General features: G+C 49.5%; 1 protein-coding gene, 1 long non-coding RNA gene and 1 pseudogene across 4 annotated transcripts in view; 2 read left to right on the top strand and 1 right to left on the bottom strand.

The window, feature by feature from the left end:
- LOC134969171 (uncharacterized) overlaps window positions 1–18,835 on the bottom strand; it is a 99,054-nt gene that overhangs the window by 19,129 nt on the left and 61,090 nt on the right. The window lies entirely within an intron of this gene.
- LOC134969168 (ADP-ribose glycohydrolase MACROD2-like) overlaps window positions 1–18,835 on the top strand; it is a 260,404-nt gene that overhangs the window by 225,600 nt on the left and 15,969 nt on the right. The window contains exon 9 of one of the 3 annotated variants that reach the window (XM_063944936.1): window positions 1,945–1,975. The exons of the other annotated variants lie outside the window; for them this stretch is intronic. Within the exon in view, the coding sequence (XP_063801006.1) occupies window positions 1,945–1,949 (5 nt within the window). The 3' untranslated portion in view covers window positions 1,950–1,975. The remainder of the gene's footprint in view (window positions 1–1,944; window positions 1,976–18,835) is intronic. 3 annotated transcript variants of the gene reach the window in all.
- Window positions 17,171–17,288, top strand: LOC134971186 (5S ribosomal RNA; annotated as a pseudogene).

The following is an 18,835-nucleotide window of genomic DNA, read 5'->3' as shown; positions in this document are numbered from 1 at the left end:
CGCCGTCTGACAGCTCAGACGCGCACAGCCAATCAGGAGAGTGCCACGACGTGGCGCTCCCTGATTGGCTGAAGGGACCCTCTGTGACAGGAGTCACGGGGGGTCTCAGCAGTCGGGGAAAGGGGTCCCATGTGTAAACATGGGACCCCTTTCGGTGCGTGGTCCGGGTTTTTGCGTTTTATTATTTTGCCAAGTACATGGATTACAAAAAAGAAGAGGGCAGATCTACACTGGATTTTGGTGAGTATAATTTTATTTTCAGGTACCCCGTGGATTCTACTTGATGAAATGGACCGAGTCGGCGTGTGAACATAGGTAAGTATGTGTGTGTCGGCGTGCATGTGTGTAATAAAGTTTTACTTTCACGGTGTGCGTGTACTGTTTTTATTTGGGTATTTTTTTTGCAGTAGAACTACAGGTACCAGCGGGCCCGTTTCCCCCCGCATGCTAGTACTTGTGGTTCTCCAAGTACCAGCTTGCGGGGGAGGCTTGCCGGGACTTGTAGTTCTGCTACAAAAAACAATATTCTTTATTTTTGTCACTTGGCTATCAGCCTCCCACCCGCAGCCCTTGGATGGGGGGGGGGGGGGGGGCAGCCTCGGGCTTCACTGCTGGCCCTTGGGTGGCTGGAGGGGGGGGGATCCCTTGATTTAATGGATCCCCACTCCTCCAGGGTATCCCGGCCAGGGATGACTAGTTAGTGATTTAATGCCACGGCCGCAGGGATCGATATAAAAGTGTCCCCCGGCTGTGGCATTATCTCTCTGACTAGTGGAGCCCGGTGCTGGTGTTAAAAATACGGGGGACCCCTACATTTTTTGTCCCCCGTATTTTTGGCACCAGGACCGGACGCAGAGCCCGGTGCTGGTTGTGAAAATACGGGGGATCCCCTGTCATTCCCCCCCCCGTATTTTTACTACCAGGACCGGCTCAAAGAGCCCGAGGCTGGTTATGCTTAGGAGGGGGGACCCCACGGATTTTTTTTCAGGATTTTTTACACACTTTTGTGCCGTCCATGAACTCGAATCCAGGACGCACACCATCGTCAATTGGTCCGTTTTTCGACAGCGGGACTGTCGAATCCGTTTTTTATTGAATATGTCGAATTCGGGTCCCGGCGGGAGGGTATGTGACTGTCGAATTGTGTCGAATTTAAAAACGGTCAAATTCCAGCCGGAATTCGACCGCAATTGCATATACCCCACAATGGTAAAAACCCAGTTGTTTCTTTCAAGTTTCCTTTTGCAAAAAAAGTGGATATAAATGAATTAGCTTTATATCTATTATGACGAACAGTACATTTAACTTCTGATAGGCTACTTTCACGAGTTAAATAGACACATTCATACTGTAATAGCCATTAGCCAGTCATGGGAAGAGAAATGTCGGATTTTGAGTTTCATAATAAATGAGAAATTCTAGCAACAGCCCTGCTGCAAGGGCCAGACTGCAAGAGACAACTTCTCATGTAAAAACATCCAGTTATCTCCTCTTCTCATCAGACTACTTTATATGATTACTGCAAGACTGAAAGCTTTAGCAGATTCAGTACCAGATGAGAGGGTTAGAAACTGACCTTAAAATGTACAGGATAAAGACCGTCTTCAATTTGGATGCATTGAAGGAAAGTCACAATTGTTGTAAGGGATGGGCAGCCCTTTTGTTCTAGTTCCTGGTGAATTGTATGTCATACGCTTATGATGTGACGGAACCTAGAAAATGTTTGCCTTATCTGTGTGAAGGATAGTGGTGCAATTAGCATTAAATGACTACATACTGTATTGTATTGTTTTATTGTCTAGTATTGGGAAATCTGTTACATATTGTTAAGTGAAGCTCACATTTGATTGGGAAAGGAATAGTATATTTGTATCAGCACAGTTTACATTAATGGCATAAGGGAAGTATATTATTTACTTAAATGACAACTTTCTGCTTTTCCAGTGTAGCACAGAGAGTGTCCTCTGTTTGCGGGGTAAGACATTTGTGTGTACAAACTGTGGTGTGTGTGTGTGTGTGCCTGATGCTTGCACACTAACAGTTCTTTACACTGTAACATGTGCATGCTGTGCACTGCATGTACTTATAATAACTGTAACAGTAATTTATCCACACTCCGCAGTACTTTGTCACATCAGTCCCTGCCCAGTGGAGCTTATCTATGTAATAATCCGCTAAGCTCGGGTCCCATCTCGGTGGAATACATACTATTTACCGGCGGCCGGGATGCCGGCTGTCAAGATACCGACAGCGGCATTCTGCCCGCCAGTATGCTGGCAGCGGGGTAAGCACAAGAAAGCTCCTTGCGGGCACGGTGGCTCACTGCGCTCGCCACAGGTTATATTCTGTCATGGACACCCGCAGAGAGAGAAAAGCCTGTGGCGCTGGAATTCCAGCGGTGGCATTTCACAGACTGTCAGGGTTCCGGCATCGGCATTGTGACCACCGAGATCCTGACAGGCAGTCTCGTGATTGCCTTCCATCTCTGTTATACATGAGCAGGGGTATCCAAGTACTGAGTAAATAAAAATGTTCTTGTAGAGTTTTAAAAGAGCGAAGGCAATCAATAGAGAAAAAGTTACTTAAAGACTCAAGTTCATACTTGTGACATACTGATTCAGAAGTGGGGCAGACATAGCGGTTGCGAATGCCACTACAAAGCCCTTCCCTGGTGTATATCCATGCATATAAATGTGCAAGGACTGAGACACCCACCATAGTTTGTAAATGTCGTAATTCTGCTTGGTGCACTCTTGCACCAGCGCTATGGCAACCTTGGCAGGTGAGATTTTCCATCTGAGTATGGCCATCAGTGTGAACGATTAAGCGCCTGTGTATGCAGACACTTCAGGGACACGCCAGCGTCATTCACGTAACGCACACATAAGATGAACCATCTAAGTGCGTCTGTTTTGCCGCCGCCTAGTAACCACTCAGGAGTGTCCAGCATTTTTCCAATACATTTCTGATACAGTGCATTTCAATGGCAACAGTGCCTCTGTCCCTATACTCTGTGTAACACGTGTCCCTGACTCATGGCAACAGCATCTCTGTGCCTACGCTCTGTGTAACACGTGCCCCTGACCCATGGCAACAGCATCTCTGTGCTTACACTCTGTGTAACACGTGCGCCTAACCCATGGCAACAGCATCTCTGTGCTTACACTCTGTGTAACACGTGCGCCTGACCAATGGCAACAGCATGTCTGTGCTTACACTCTGTGTAACACGTGCGCCTGACCCATGGCAACAGCATGTCTGTGCTTACACTCTGGGTAACACGTGCGCCTGACCCATGGCAACAGCATCTCTGTGCTTACACTCTGTGTAACACGTGCCCCTGACCCATGGCAACAGCATCTCTGTGCTTACACTCTGTGTAACACGTGCCCCTGACCCATGGCAACAGCATGTCTGTGCTTACACTCTGTGTACCGCGTGCGCCTGACCCATGACAACAGCATCTCTGAGCCTACACTCTGTGTAACACGTGCACCAGATCCATAGCAGCAGCATCTCTGAGCCTACACTCTGTATAACACATGCGCCATACCCATGGCAACAGCGCCTCTGTGTCTACACTCTGTGTAACACGTGCGCCTGACCCATGGCAACAGCATCTTTGTGCTTACACTCTGTGTAACACGTGCGCCTGACCCATGGCAACAGCATCTTTGTGCTTACACTCTGTGTAACACGTGCGCCTGACCCATGGCAACAGCATCTCTGTGCTTACACTCTGTGTAACACGTGCGCCTGACCCATGGCAACAGCATCTCTGTGCTTACACTCTGTGTAACACGTGTCCCTGACTCATGGCAACAGCATCTCTGTGCCTGCACTCTGTGTAACACGTGTCCCTGACTCATGGCAACAGCATCTCTGTGCCTACACTCTGTGTACCGCGTGCACCAGATCCATAGCAGCAGCATCTCTGAGCCTACACTCTGTATAACACGTGCGCCATACCCATGGCAACAGCGCCTCTGTGTCTACACTCTGTGTAACACGTGCGCCTTACCCATGGCAACAGCATCTCTGTGCCTACACTCTCTGTAACACGTGTGCCTGACTCATGGCAACAGCACCTCTATGTCTACACTTTGTGTAACACGTGCACCAGAACCATGGCAACAGCGCCTCTGTGCCTACACTCTGTGTAACACGTGTCCCTGACTCATGGCAACAGCATCTCTGTGCCTACGCTCTGTGTAACACGTGCCCCTGACCCATGGCAACAGTATGTCTGTGCTTACACTCTGTGTAACACGTGCGCCTGACCCATGGCAACAGCATGTCTGTGCTTACACTCTGTGTAACACGTGCGCCTGACCCATGGCAACAGCATGTCTGTGCTTACACTCTGTGTAACACGTGCGCCTGACCCATGGCAACAGCATCTCTGTGCTTACACTCTGTGTAACACGTGCGCCTGACCCATGGCAACAGCATCTCTGTGCATACACTCTGTGTAACACGTGCACCTGACCCATGGCAACAGCGTCTCTGTGCTTACACTCTGTGTAACACGTGTCCCTGACCCATGGCAACAGCATCTCTGTGCTTACACTCTGTGTAACACGTGCGCCTGACCCATGGCAACAGCATCTCTGTGCTTACACTCTGTGTAACACGTGCGCCTGACCCATGGCAACAGCATGTCTGTGCTTACACTCTGTGTAACACGTGCGCCTGACCCATGGCAACAGCATGTCTGTGCTTACACTCTGGGTAACACTTGCGCCTGACCCATGGCAACAGCATCTCTGTGCTTACACTCTGTGTAACACGTGCGCCTAACCCATGGCAACAGCATCTCTGTGCTTACACTCTGTGTAACACGTGCGCCTGACCAATGGCAACAGCATGTCTGTGCTTACACTCTGTGTAACACGTGCGCCTGACCCATGGCAACAGCATGTCTGTGCTTACACTCTGGGTAACACGTGCGCCTGACCCATGGCAACAGCATCTCTGTGCTTACACTCTGTGTAACACGTGCCCCTGACCCATGGCAACAGCATCTCTGTGCTTACACTCTGTGTAACACGTGCCCCTGACCCATGGCAACAGCATGTCTGTGCTTACACTCTGTGTACCGCGTGCGCCTGACCCATGACAACAGCATCTCTGAGCCTACACTCTGTGTAACACGTGCACCAGATCCATAGCAGCAGCATCTCTGAGCCTACACTCTGTATAACACATGCGCCATACCCATGGCAACAGCGCCTCTGTGTCTACACTCTGTGTAACACGTGCGCCTGACCCATGGCAACAGCATCTTTGTGCTTACACTCTGTGTAACACGTGCGCCTGACCCATGGCAACAGCATCTTTGTGCTTACACTCTGTGTAACACGTGCGCCTGACCCATGGCAACAGCATCTCTGTGCTTACACTCTGTGTAACACGTGCGCCTGACCCATGGCAACAGCATCTCTGTGCTTACACTCTGTGTAACACGTGTCCCTGACTCATGGCAACAGCATCTCTGTGCCTGCACTCTGTGTAACACGTGTCCCTGACTCATGGCAACAGCATCTCTGTGCCTACACTCTGTGTACCGCGTGCACCAGATCCATAGCAGCAGCATCTCTGAGCCTACACTCTGTATAACACGTGCGCCATACCCATGGCAACAGCGCCTCTGTGTCTACACTCTGTGTAACACGTGCGCCTTACCCATGGCAACAGCATCTCTGTGCCTACACTCTCTGTAACACGTGTGCCTGACTCATGGCAACAGCACCTCTATGTCTACACTTTGTGTAACACGTGCACCAGAACCATGGCAACAGCGCCTCTGTGCCTACACTCTGTGTAACACGTGTCCCTGACTCATGGCAACAGCATCTCTGTGCCTACGCTCTGTGTAACACGTGCCCCTGACCCATGGCAACAGTATGTCTGTGCTTACACTCTGTGTAACACGTGCGCCTGACCCATGGCAACAGCATGTCTGTGCTTACACTCTGTGTAACACGTGCGCCTGACCCATGGCAACAGCATGTCTGTGCTTACACTCTGTGTAACACGTGCGCCTGACCCATGGCAACAGCATCTCTGTGCTTACACTCTGTGTAACACGTGCGCCTGACCCATGGCAACAGCATCTCTGTGCATACACTCTGTGTAACACGTGCACCTGACCCATGGCAACAGCGTCTCTGTGCTTACACTCTGTGTAACACGTGTCCCTGACCCATGGCAACAGCATCTCTGTGCTTACACTCTGTGTAACACGTGCGCCTGACCCATGGCAACAGCATCTCTGTGCTTACACTCTGTGTAACACGTGCGCCTGACCCATGGCAACAGCATGTCTGTGCTTACACTCTGTGTAACACGTGCGCCTGACCCATGGCAACAGCATGTCTGTGCTTACACTCTGGGTAACACTTGCGCCTGACCCATGGCAACAGCATCTCTGTGCTTACACTCTGTGTAACACGTGCCCCTGACCCATGGCAACAGCATCTCTGTGCTTACACTCTGTGTAACACGTGCCCCTGACCCATGGCAACAGCATGTCTGTGCTTACACTCTGTGTACCGCGTGCGCCTGACCCATGGCAACAGCATCTCTGAGCCTACACTCTGTGTAACACGTGCACCAGATCCATAGCAGCAGCATCTCTGAGCCTACACTCTGCATAACACATGCGCCATACCCATGGCAACAGCGCCTCTGTGTCTACACTCTGTGTAACACGTGCGCCTGACCCATGGCAACAGCATCTCTGTGCTTACACTCTGTGTAACACGTGCGCCTGACCCATGGCAACAGCATCTCTGTGCTTACACTCTGTGTAACACGTGCGCCTGACCCATGGCAACAGCATCTCTGTGCTTACACTCTGTGTAACACGTGTCCCTGACTCATGGCAACAGCATCTCTGTGCCTGCACTCTGTGTAACACGTGTCCCTGACTCATGGCAACAGCATCTCTGTGCCTGCACTCTGTGTACCGCGTGCACCAGATCCATAGCAGCAGCATCTCTGAGCCTACACTCTGTATAACACGTGCGCCATACCCATGGCAACAGCGCCTCTGTGTCTACACTCTGTGTAACACGTGCGCCTTACCCATGGCAACAGCATCTCTGTGCCTACACTCTCTGTAACACGTGTGCCTGACTCATGGCAACAGCACCTCTATGTCTACACTTTGTGTAACACGTGCACCAGAACCATGGCAACAGCGCCTCTGTGCCTACACTCTGTGTAACACGTGTCCCTGACTCATGGCAACAGCATCTCTGTGCCTACGCTCTGTGTAACACGTGCCCCTGACCCATGGCAACAGTATGTCTGTGCTTACACTCTGTGTAACACGTGCGCCTGACCCATGGCAACAGCATGTCTGTGCTTACACTCTGTGTAACACGTGCGCCTGACCCATGGCAACAGCATGTCTGTGCTTACACTCTGTGTAACACGTGCGCCTGACCCATGGCAACAGCATCTCTGTGCTTACACTCTGTGTAACACGTGCGCCTGATCCATGGCAACAGCATCTCTGTGCATACACTCTGTGTAACACGTGCACCTGACCCATGGCAACAGCATCTCTGTGCTTACACTCTGTGTAACACGTGTCCCTGACTCATGGCAACAGCATCTCTGAGCCTACACTCTGTATAACGCATGCGCCTGACCCATGACAACAGCATCTCTGTGCTTACACTCTGTGTAACACATGCGCCTGACTCATAGGCATCAGCACCTCTGTCCTACATTCTGTGTAATGCGTGCGCCAGACCAATGGCAACAACATCTCTGTGCCTACTCTCTGTAACGCGCGTGCACCAGACCCATAGCAACAGCATCTCTGTGTCTACACTCTGTGTAACACGTGCGCCATACCCATGGCAACAGCGCCTCTGTGTCTACACTCTGTGTAACACGTGCGCCTTACCCATAGCAACAGCATCTCTGTGCCTACACTCTCTGTAACACGTGTGCCTGACTCATGGCAACAGCACCTCTATGTCTACACTTTGTGTAACACGAGCACCAGAACCATGGCAACAGCGCCTCTGTGCCTACACTCTGTGTAACGGGTGCGCCAGACAAATGGCAACAGTGGCTCTGTGCCTACACTCTGTGTAACACGTGCGCCAGACCCATGGCAACAGCGCCTCTGTGTCTACACTCTGTGTAACGGGTGCGCCAGATAAATGGCAACAGTGACTCTGTGCCTACACTCTGTGTAACACGTGCGCCAGACCCATGGCAACAGCGCCTCTGTGTCTACACTCTGTGTAACGGGTGCGCCAGATAAATGGCAACAGCGCCTCTGTGCCTACACTCTGTGTAACACGTGCGCCAGACCCATGGCAACAGCGCCTCTGTGTCTACACTCTGTGTAACACGTGCGCCTGACCCATGGCAACAGCATCTCTGTGCCTACACTCTCTGTAACACGTGTGCCTGACTCATGGCAACAGCACCTCTATGTCTACACTTTGTGTAACACGTGCACCAGAACCATGGCAACAGCGCCTCTGTACCTACACTCTGTGTAACGGGTGCGCCAGACAAATGGCAACAGTGGCTCTGTGCCTACACTCTGTGTAACACGTGCGCCAGACCCATGGCAACAGCATCTCTGTGCCTACACTCTGTGTAACACGTGCGCCAGACCCATGGCAACAGCGCCTCTGTGCCTACACTCTGTGTAACACGTGCGCCTGACCCATGGTAACAGCATCTCTGTGCCTACACTCTGTGTAATACGTGTGCCTGACTCATGGTAACAGCACCTCTATGTCTACACTCTGTGTAACACGTGCACCAGAACCATGGCAACAGCGCCTTTATGCCTACACTCTGTGTATCGCATGTGCCAGACCCATGGCAAAGGCACCTCTGTGCCCACACTCTGTGTAACACGTGCACCAGACCCATAGCAACAGCATCTCTGAGCCTGCACTCTGTGTAACACATGCGCCAGACCAAAGCCAACAGCGCCTCTATGCCTACACACTGTGTAACACGTGTGCCTAACCCATGGCAACAGCTCCTCTTTGACTACACTCTGTGTAACATGTGCACCTGACCCATGGCAACAGCGCCTCTGTGGCTACACTCTGTGTAACAAATGCGCCAGACCAATGGCAACAGCACGTCTATGCCTACACTCTGTGTAACACGTGCGCCAGACCCATGGCAACAGCGCCTCTGTGTCTACACTCTGTGTAACACGTGTGCCTGACTCATGGCAACAGCACCTCTATGTCTACACTTTGTGTAACACGTGCACCAGAACCATGGCAACAGCGCTTCTGTGCCTATACTCTGTGTAACGGGTGCGCCAGACAAATGGCAACAGTGGCTCTGTGCCTACACTCTGTGTAACACGTGCGCCAGACCCATGGCAACAGCACCTCTATGTCTACACTCTGTGTAACACGTGCACCAGAACCATGGCAACAGCGCCTCTGTGCAACATGTGCACCTGACCCATGGCAACAGCGCCTCTGTGTAACATGTGCACCTGACCCATGGCAACAGCGCCTCTGTGTAACACGTGCGCCAGACCAATGGTAACAGCACCTCTGTGCCTACACTCTGTGTAACGCGTGCGCCTGACTCATGGCAACGGCGCCTCTGTGACTACACTCTGTGTAACACGTGCGCCAGAGCAATGGCAACAGCATCTCTGTGCCTACACTCTATGTAACACGTACGCCTGACCCATGGCAACAGCGCCTTTGTGGCTACAGTCTGTGTAACACGTGCACCAGACCAGTTTTTTCATAGATTTTCAGCACACATGCTGTACGCTTAATGTTATGTTCCATTTCATACAAACAGTACATCACAAAGAATCCTCATTATAATATGTGTGCATGCATCGCTGCATGTGACTATTCGTGCCAGTGTATGAATAGTCACAACTACAAACGCACCATGCATTCTTTGAGGGCACATGCAAAATTGTGGGCACACTTTTCATGATCACTTTGCTTAGTTTGGCAAAGCTGCAGATGTCTATATCTGTACATAGGCAGTCTAGATAGCGAAAAAGTGATAAAATGGAGAGTGAAAAAATACCAGCCAATCAGCTCCTAACTGCCATTTTTCAAAGTTAGCTTGTGACATGGCAGTTAGGACCTGATTGGCTGGTACTTGTTTACTCTCCCTTATATCACTTTCCAATCAGTGATGCATCTAGCCCATTATGGGGGATATTCAATTGTTTGAAAAGTCAGTTGGGTATCTAATAGACAGAAAAAAACAGACACCCAAACGACTTTTCAAACATTTGAATTCCCCCCTTTATGTCTATAGCCCAAATGTATTAAGCCATACCCTCCAACTGTACCTTTTTAATAGGTACAGTACCTTTTTTTTTATGGTCTATACCGATTTTTGGCTCTCCAAACTTCCTTTGAAAGTATAGGAAAAGGGACGTGACCACGCCCCCTTTACCCGTGGCCACGCCCCGTTTCTAATTTGTACCGATTTTTATGTGTAAAATGTTGGAGGGTATGTTAAGCCTTAACAAGAGATAAATCTGAGACGTATAAGGATAAACATAAATGACCAGCCAATCAGCTCATACCTGTCATTTTTCAAACACAACATGTGACATGGCAGTTAGGAAGCTGATTGGCTGGTCATTTATCACTCCTTATGTGTCTCAGGTTTATCTCTTGTTAAGGTTTAATACATTTGGGCCTATGTATCATATCTCCAAACTGTCCTGCTTCATAATTAGAGTGCCTCTTTTAAACCAAATCCTCTTCCCTTCCAAATTGTCCCTCTTTTAGTCCCCATATATAGAAATCTAGTAAGTCTGTGTGTAATATTTACAGAGAGCTTAGCTTTGGGTCATGATTGTTATGTAAGGGCTCTGACGTCTAGCTTTAGTACGCTGCAACTTCACCATTTTGTGTAATCTCTTCTAGGGTTGTCTGTTCTAACCAGGTTGGCTGCTCACCTGGTACCTTTCGGGAATGGAATATACAGGGCTGGTTCTAGACCTTGTGGCGCCCAGGGTGAAAGTTTCCTTTGGCGACCCCCCAAATAGGCAAAAAAGGGTTAGTGCGCGCCTTAGGTGCGCGTCAAAAAATAGTGGTGTGGCTTCATAGGGAAGGGGCGTGATCAGTTATGCCCCCTGTAGCTGTGCCCCCAGTAGAGTTGTCCTCCCTGTAGCTGTGCCCCAAGTAGATTTTCCCCCTTGTAGTTGTGCCCCCAGTAGATGTGCCCTCAGTGGCCGTGCCCCCAGTAGTTGTGCCCTCAGTAGATGTGCCCCCAGTAGTTTTGTCACCTGTAGCTGTGCCTCAGTAGATGTGCTCCTAGTAGACGCTTACAAAAAAATAAATTAAAAAAAATACTCACCAGCCCCGCTCCTGCTTCCCGACCGCTGCTGCTGCTGTCCTCCGTTTCCGGCACTCCACGGATCTATGGGAGAAACGTCATGACGTCTCTCCCATAGCACTGCACAGACGCGGCCGCTCCCACAATGCCGTGTGATGCGCGATGGCATCAGGCACACCGCACGGCACCCGTAGCGGCTCTTGCCGCCACGGCGGCGCCCTCAGGACAGCGGCGCCCCAGGCAAAAAGCCTGCTTGCCCGTGACAAGAGCCGCTGCCGCTACTGGGGATATATATCGTGCGGTGAGGTAAATGTGTAAGGAAGCACTGGCTAGTACCAGAGCCCGATTTACACAATATATGAGCCCAAGGGTGGCCCCACTATACACAGGTGTTGCAGTATACACATGTGGGCATTATAAACAGGACTTTGAGTCCTGAAAGAGAAAAGTGCTATATAAATAAATAATAATAAAAAATAATAATAATAATAATAATAATTATTATTATTATTATTATTATTATATAATGGAGAATGTGAAAAGAGCCTTCTGCAGGAATATTGTTAGGGCTTCTCCTTCCCAGGGAACGCTAGGCCACAGAAGTGTGATGGTGTAACAATACCCCCCCAAACCCCCCCCCCCCCCCCCCCCCCCACACACACACACACACACACACACACACACACACACACACACACACACACACACACACACACACACACACACACACACACACACACACACACACACACACACACCCCCCCACCCCTGGCCACTGGGTGACACCTTTCCAGGTTGACTGCATTGCAAGCAGGTCTGCCCCTGTTTCTGCACGCTGTGTAGCGGAGGTGTTAGTCCTTGTTGTTTGTTCTCTATTTTCTGTCTCTAATTATTTACCCCGGTGTCAGAAAAGCCATCATTATAATTATTAGCATGTGTCCCGCATGTTGGGCCTCTTACTGTTCATTATACCTCTCTCCTATTGTTCTTTGTCACACTTGTCTCACTGAAAGAAATATACTGCAAGCTGTAAATTTAAATTGAAATTAAGGTCGTTAAAACACCAACATTAACTGCAGTGCCGATCAGCAATTAAGATTAGTATAAACGAACACAAGTGTGCTCTTCAGAAGCCATCGCTTTTCAGATAAATTCAAGGAAAGGATATAGAAGGGACACAAAACCTCCCAGATATAATTTTATTGCTGAATCTTCTATCAAACCATTAATAAAACATTGCTGCAGACAGACGCACGTTATAAACAAGGCTTATTGAAACATCATAGAAGACCAAAAACCCTTTAGCAAGATAATAATACATCTGCATAAATTCATTTCCAAGTTATGTAGTGCAGAATGATGTTCCTGTGATGCCCGTGTGTTCCTGGCAGAGGAGGAGACCCTTGTAAATTACGGCCATGTGCCATTGTGTTAGAGATAGGAGGATGCTGGATTTCTAGTGGCTCTAAAGAGCGTGCTAAGGAAGCCTGGTGTTATGTTCTTATTAATAACTCATTTGTTTTACACTTTCATGGTGACATACCTCTCAACATTTGGAGCTGGTAAAGCGTGGCATATGGAAAAGAGGGTGTGGCTTCACGGGAGTGCTGCAGTTACGAGCCACGACCCCATTTTCGTCACTGAGGCGGCATGCTAAGTGCACTGTGGGCTGCTGGCGTGCCCCCAATCCCTCTGTCTCCCGTGAATAGACACTGTGGTCTCCTGTAAATAGACGCTGTGCGCATCCACACAGCGTCTATTCACCGCTGCTCTGCTAAGCAGCGCAACAAGTGACATGAGCCTCCCAACTGCCCCCTCTCCCCCCCCCCCACACACACGCACACTGCGGGACACTGCAGCCTGCGATTGGGACTCCCAAAAAACGTGACTGTCCCGCAAAAAACGGGACAGTTGGAAGGTATGTATATTTAAGCAATAGGTACAGAAAAGGGATAACAAGCTAATTAAGGGAATAATCACACATATAATCTGATATTAGCTGCCGTTGCACATCTCCATCCAGGGCCGCCATCAGGGGGTACTGCTGAATCTGGAATCCTGGGTCCAGCTAGAGAGGGGAGCCCGCCTGTGGCACCTACAAACGGCACTTGGAGTGTCTGTCCAGGTAGGAGCGGGAACTCATTTGGCAGGCTGTGTGGCTCAGCAGACAGGCATCTTACAGGCAGTGGGGAGGAGCAGTATGGCATTTTTGGGCTTCAGGAACCAGTGCAGGAGGAGGCATGTGAGGAGAATGCTGGGGTGAGGGGTCAGCTAACGTGCAGACTGTGCGGATTGAGCTCCGGAGACCAGCGCTGGTGAGGTAAGCGCTGCTAAGCGAGGTAAGCGCTGCAGATGTGAGTGGTGGCTGGCTGGCTGGCTGGCTCATCTCATCTCACTCACTATTCCAAAACTTGTCCTGTACTGCTCCCCACCTATATAACTCACTCCCACATCCAACAGACAATCTCTTAATCTCCAGAACTTCAAGGGCTACTTAAAACCTCATATCTACATCAAATCCAACTAGCCCTCCTCCTAATACATCCCCTAGCCAGCCACCGCCTCCACCACACACACCCACCTCTACTCTCCCACTCCATCACCCTCTTTTATGTATGAACCTCCCTCATAGGTTGTAAACGCTCAACCAGAACCATTTTCTAGTGTTACTGTAGCTCACCCATCTCTCCAGGCCATTATAACATTAATGTGACTAAAATCTGGGGTGTGACACATGTTCATGCTCCTGCAATCGTCACACTGAAGGCAGGCACACAAAAATGGAGTGCAGCTTTGTGCCAGTTAGGCCACGCCCTATTTTTGTGTGAGTCATAGGCGCGTGCATGATATTGGCTTTTTAACTTTACTACAAATATTTTTGGGCTCTTTGCCACCCTGGGGGGGGGGTCAATTTTTTTTTTTCTCCATTATGTGGCACCCCAACGGTGAAGCCACAAACTGTAGTGTGACTTTTATACCCCTTACCCTGCTGAATGCATCCTTGGCTGGACACTATTAAACTTGCAGCAGGGAAAGCGTTAATTGTACCCTGAATGCTGCCTCTGGCATGGAGACACTGGCCAATCAGCAAGAGGCGTATGGGTCCGAGGGAGGGAGAGTCAGTTTGTGCTGTGGCAGTTACAGCTGTGTTCTGGGACAGTTGGCAGTTGGGCAACGGTCATCTTAAGTTACACACTGGCCGATATATCGGCCGCTCTCTTGAACGGCCGATATATCGCGGGACCGTCGGCCAGTGTGTACGGCCGATACGTCTGTGAACTCCGTCGTTCACAGACGTATCGCGTCGGCCGCGCAGCACAGCCGATGGCCAATATATCTACCGATATATTGGCGCGTCGCTGTGTGTGTACGGTGCGGTCGGCCAACCGCCCGTACACATGCTGCGGCGGCCGGCGGTGATTGACAGCTGAACTGGGCGGTCGTGTACACACGCCCGCTCAGTTCATGACGTCAGTCCCCGACGGATCGGGCAGTGTGTATGCTCAACACACTGCCCGATCCGTCCATAGATATATCTGCCGATCAATTGATCTGCAGATATATCTATTAGTGTGTACCCACCTCTTGGAGGACAGACAGCAGCAGCTTGGAGCAGAGGCAGCTGACGGTGTTTGACAGGAGTGCTGCACAATTTACAGAGAGCCAGCTTATATTCCTAGTGACCGGAGATCATCACTGTAGCAACCAAACAGTACCAGCCTCCTGCGAGAGATCAGGCTGTTTCCGGTGGTGCTGGCTGACCGGCATCTGATGGGGCGGAGCAGTGACAGGCTCTACTGACTGTGTGGCTGGGAACTAGGTAACACTACCGGTTCCGGTATGAATGGTCGACCATGTTATGGTCGACAGTCATTAGGTCGACCACTATTGACACATTGACATGGTCGACACATGAAAGGTCGACATATGAAAAGGTCGACATGAGTTTTTTAACTTTTTTTTGGTGTCGTTTTTTGCGTAAAGTGACTGGGAACCCCAATTAGTGCACCGCGTCCCCTCGCATGGCTCGCTTCGCTCGCCATGCTTCGGGCATGGTGCCTTCGCTCCGCTACCGCTTAGCTCGGCACACTTTACCGTTCCAATCGTAGTCCATGTGGATCGTAAAGTATGGAAAAGTTCCCCAAAAGAAAAAAAAGTTAAAAAAATCATGTCGACCTTGTCATGTGTCGACCATTTTCATGTGTCGACCATGTGTCCATGCCGACCATGCCAATGTCGACCAATAGTGGTCGACCTAATGACTGTCGACCATAACATGGTCGACCATGTGAACGGATACCAACACTACCTACCCTACCTTTTGAAGGACAGGGCCATCCCTTTATGGGCGATTCTCCGTGATGCACGGGACAACTACACAAATTCAAACGACATACTTCTCCAAAATATCAAGATTTTAGTGGGTCTTGACTCTTAAGTCAGGTAAGGTAGGGCAAGGCATTGCTACTAAGCAATTAAGTTTTCATATAAAAACAATTTCTCCGGCAGGGTCCACAGGTTATCCACAGGATAACAATGGGATATGATGGAGCGACAGCGGATTGGCACCAAACGATCACAAGCTTTCAGGCTTCCCAGGATGCAACGGGCCCGTCCATATATCCCCGCCCACTGGCTCAAGGCAAATTGTTCTTTTGTTTGGTGCGGCAGGACCATGGTCACAGGGCTGCTGTTCTAGGGCAGCCCTAAGCTTTCTTAATTTATTTTATAGTCTTACTATGTTTTTGAGCGATCTTTCTTAACAGCATCTTACACGCATATTGGAAAGAGTTGCTCCACCAACTCTCCGCCGGATCGCAACAACGCTTACCCATGTTTACAGTACTGTCTCAGCGGGTGTCTGTGTCGAATATACTAACAGGTCCAGCAGACGTGACCAGGCTGTGGCCGGAGCACAAGGAGAAGGTAAGGCATCGGTTCCTCCATAGTCGGGGAATATGGACACAGCCGCACTGTATTGGAAGGAGACTACCAAACAGTAGCTGACGCGCCGCCACCACGGGTACTCTAGCACTAGGCCTTAGGGATCATAAGGCACCAGGAATAGTATGAGGCTGCGATTCCTAGGGTTGATGTCAGCGTTGGGGAGTTAGACGCTCTCCTGGTCGCCCTCCCCCCCCAGTTCATGACCAGTTTCCGCGAGTATCCTTCCATGAACTGTTGCCTCACTTCCGTCTCAGACGCTACCACGAGGGGTCTCGGTCGCAGCATAGGCTGCTGTGTCTGTGTTCACTAAGCGCTACCGCGAGGAGACCCGGTCGCAATACAGGCGTCTGTATGCACAGTGCGTCTGTGTTCACTTCAAGTGTCCAGAGCGGCGGTGTACACTAGTAGCGTCTGGATCCACTCAGCGTTCGCTAACGTATTGATCGATCTTGGAAGTGAGATGAGTCTCCCTGTATCCCACTCTACCGAGTACGGGTTATACAGCACTAAATTTCTATCTACTTTTGTCAGTATGAATAGTTACGTTTAAGTGCCTATTGCATATGAGTTTGTGTACATTACTGTGGTTTTCTTCGCAATGCGTCTGAATACATTAAGATCTGTATAAAACAGAATTCAGTAATATGTACTCCTACATACTTTAAAATGTGTTCGTAGTTGATTATGTGCTCATATGACTGATATATAACATGTGACTGACTGCTAGTGTGATTGCTGACTGTAATATATGTTTGTCAGTTGGTCTTCTGATCCTCCATGCTGGTGTATATATATGGCCTTTGCCGTCAATGTCAATAGAGGGACGGTTTTATGAAAACCATATTTTCTCTGTCTGGGGCAGTCATAAGGCCAGCCATGACTTCACCTAGCAATCTACAGCAAACCACACTGGATGGGCCCAATCTCACTAGATCTTGGAAGCTAAGCAGTGTTGGGCCTGGTTAGTTCTTGGATGGGAGACCATCTTGGAATATCAGGTGCTGTAGGTACACTGGACTGAGGTACAGGAAGACAGGTTTTTCAGTGCCTGCAAGGGAGCAAGAATCTGATATAGATCATATGGACACTAATGTTCTAGGGCATCAGCATTAACAATAGTTGCTCGCAGAGCCGTGTTGCTTACATACATGGAAAGCTGATTCAGAATCAAAGAAGGTTCTGGAAAATTTGCCTTTGGCTGGAAGTTTCTGTTGGTAAGCAGTTAACAGATATTCTGGAGTCAAAATCAGACTCCAAGAAGGTCACGTTTCCTTCCACATATAACCCCAAACATAGGGGTCCGGTTTTCGGCCTTGTCGGTCATAAAGGAACATACAATAAGTTTGGTAAGACAAAGATGCAAAGGCAACCGGAGGGCCAGCTTCCAAACCAGAGGATAAGCCATCAGCATGATGGTGCGGGCCTCCTTCTGGGGGACCCCGGGATAGGGGGCCAACTTCTTCAGTCTGCACAGATCTGGTAACAATTTACAAACAGATGCCTGAGTGCAAGAAGCAGTATCTCTAGGTTATATCTCTCCTCAAGAATCATCCTCCTCGAAGTTTCTGTTCCAGTCCGTCTCGGGTAGAGGCGAAGGACAGGGGTTGCAAGAAGCAGTTCAAAAATTGCTTAGGTCAGGAATAGGCAGTCCAGTAACACCTGCACAATACGGACAGGGGTTTTTACTCCAACCGGGTTTGGGTTCAGAAGTATCCTTTCACCCCAATCTCAAAATCCTAAACAAATAAGTTTGGGTACCACGGTTCACAGGGAAACGTTGCGCTCCATAGTTTTGGCATGGAACCAGGAAATTACAGGGTATCCCTGGATAGTCAGGATGTTTACCTACAGGTTCCTATAGCACTGTTCCATCAGTGTTATCTCAAGGTTCACCATCCTCCAGCAACATTTTCAGTTCCAGACCTTACACTTGGGGTTAGCCACAGCCTCCAGAGTATTTACCAAAATTATGATGATTATGGCAGCTTATCTCCGCAAGAAGGGAATAAGAAAATTGTCATACTTCGACCACCTTTTTTTTTATCTTGGCACAGGAAAGGCTTCTGTGCCATCTCCAACAGACAATGATTTGTCTGCAGAGGCACTGGTGGTTCATAAATTGGGCAAAGTCATCTTGGGTTCCGTCACAACGGATGACTCACTGTGGGGCTGTTCCGAATTCCAGTCTGCAGAAAGTGGATTACTTCGGAACAAGATATCCAGGGTACAGTCAAGTACTCGGGAGTTGTTACACAGTCAAACGATATCATTCCATGCAGCTATACGACTGATTTGATGGTGTCAACATTCGACATGGTGGAGTATGCACAATTCCACTCAAGACCTCGGCAGCGTCTGATTCTAGCCAGATGATATGGAATACATCAGACAATAGAGAATTAGACTATGGTACTTTCACACAAGGTAATAAAGTCATCAGCCTGGTGGCTATAGACATCCCATCTAGACAAAGGGAGAATCTTTTGGATATCAGATGGGAGATCCTGACAACAGATGCCAGTCTCCAGGGCTGGGTAGCAGTGTCCGGAAGATTATG

The sequence above is a fragment of the Pseudophryne corroboree genome, chromosome 11 (assembly GCF_028390025.1).
Source record: "Pseudophryne corroboree isolate aPseCor3 chromosome 11, aPseCor3.hap2, whole genome shotgun sequence".
NCBI lineage: Eukaryota > Metazoa > Chordata > Amphibia > Anura > Myobatrachidae > Pseudophryne > Pseudophryne corroboree.
Note: the sequence above shows the minus strand (reverse complement) of the source record. Positions and strands in the feature narration are given on the sequence as shown.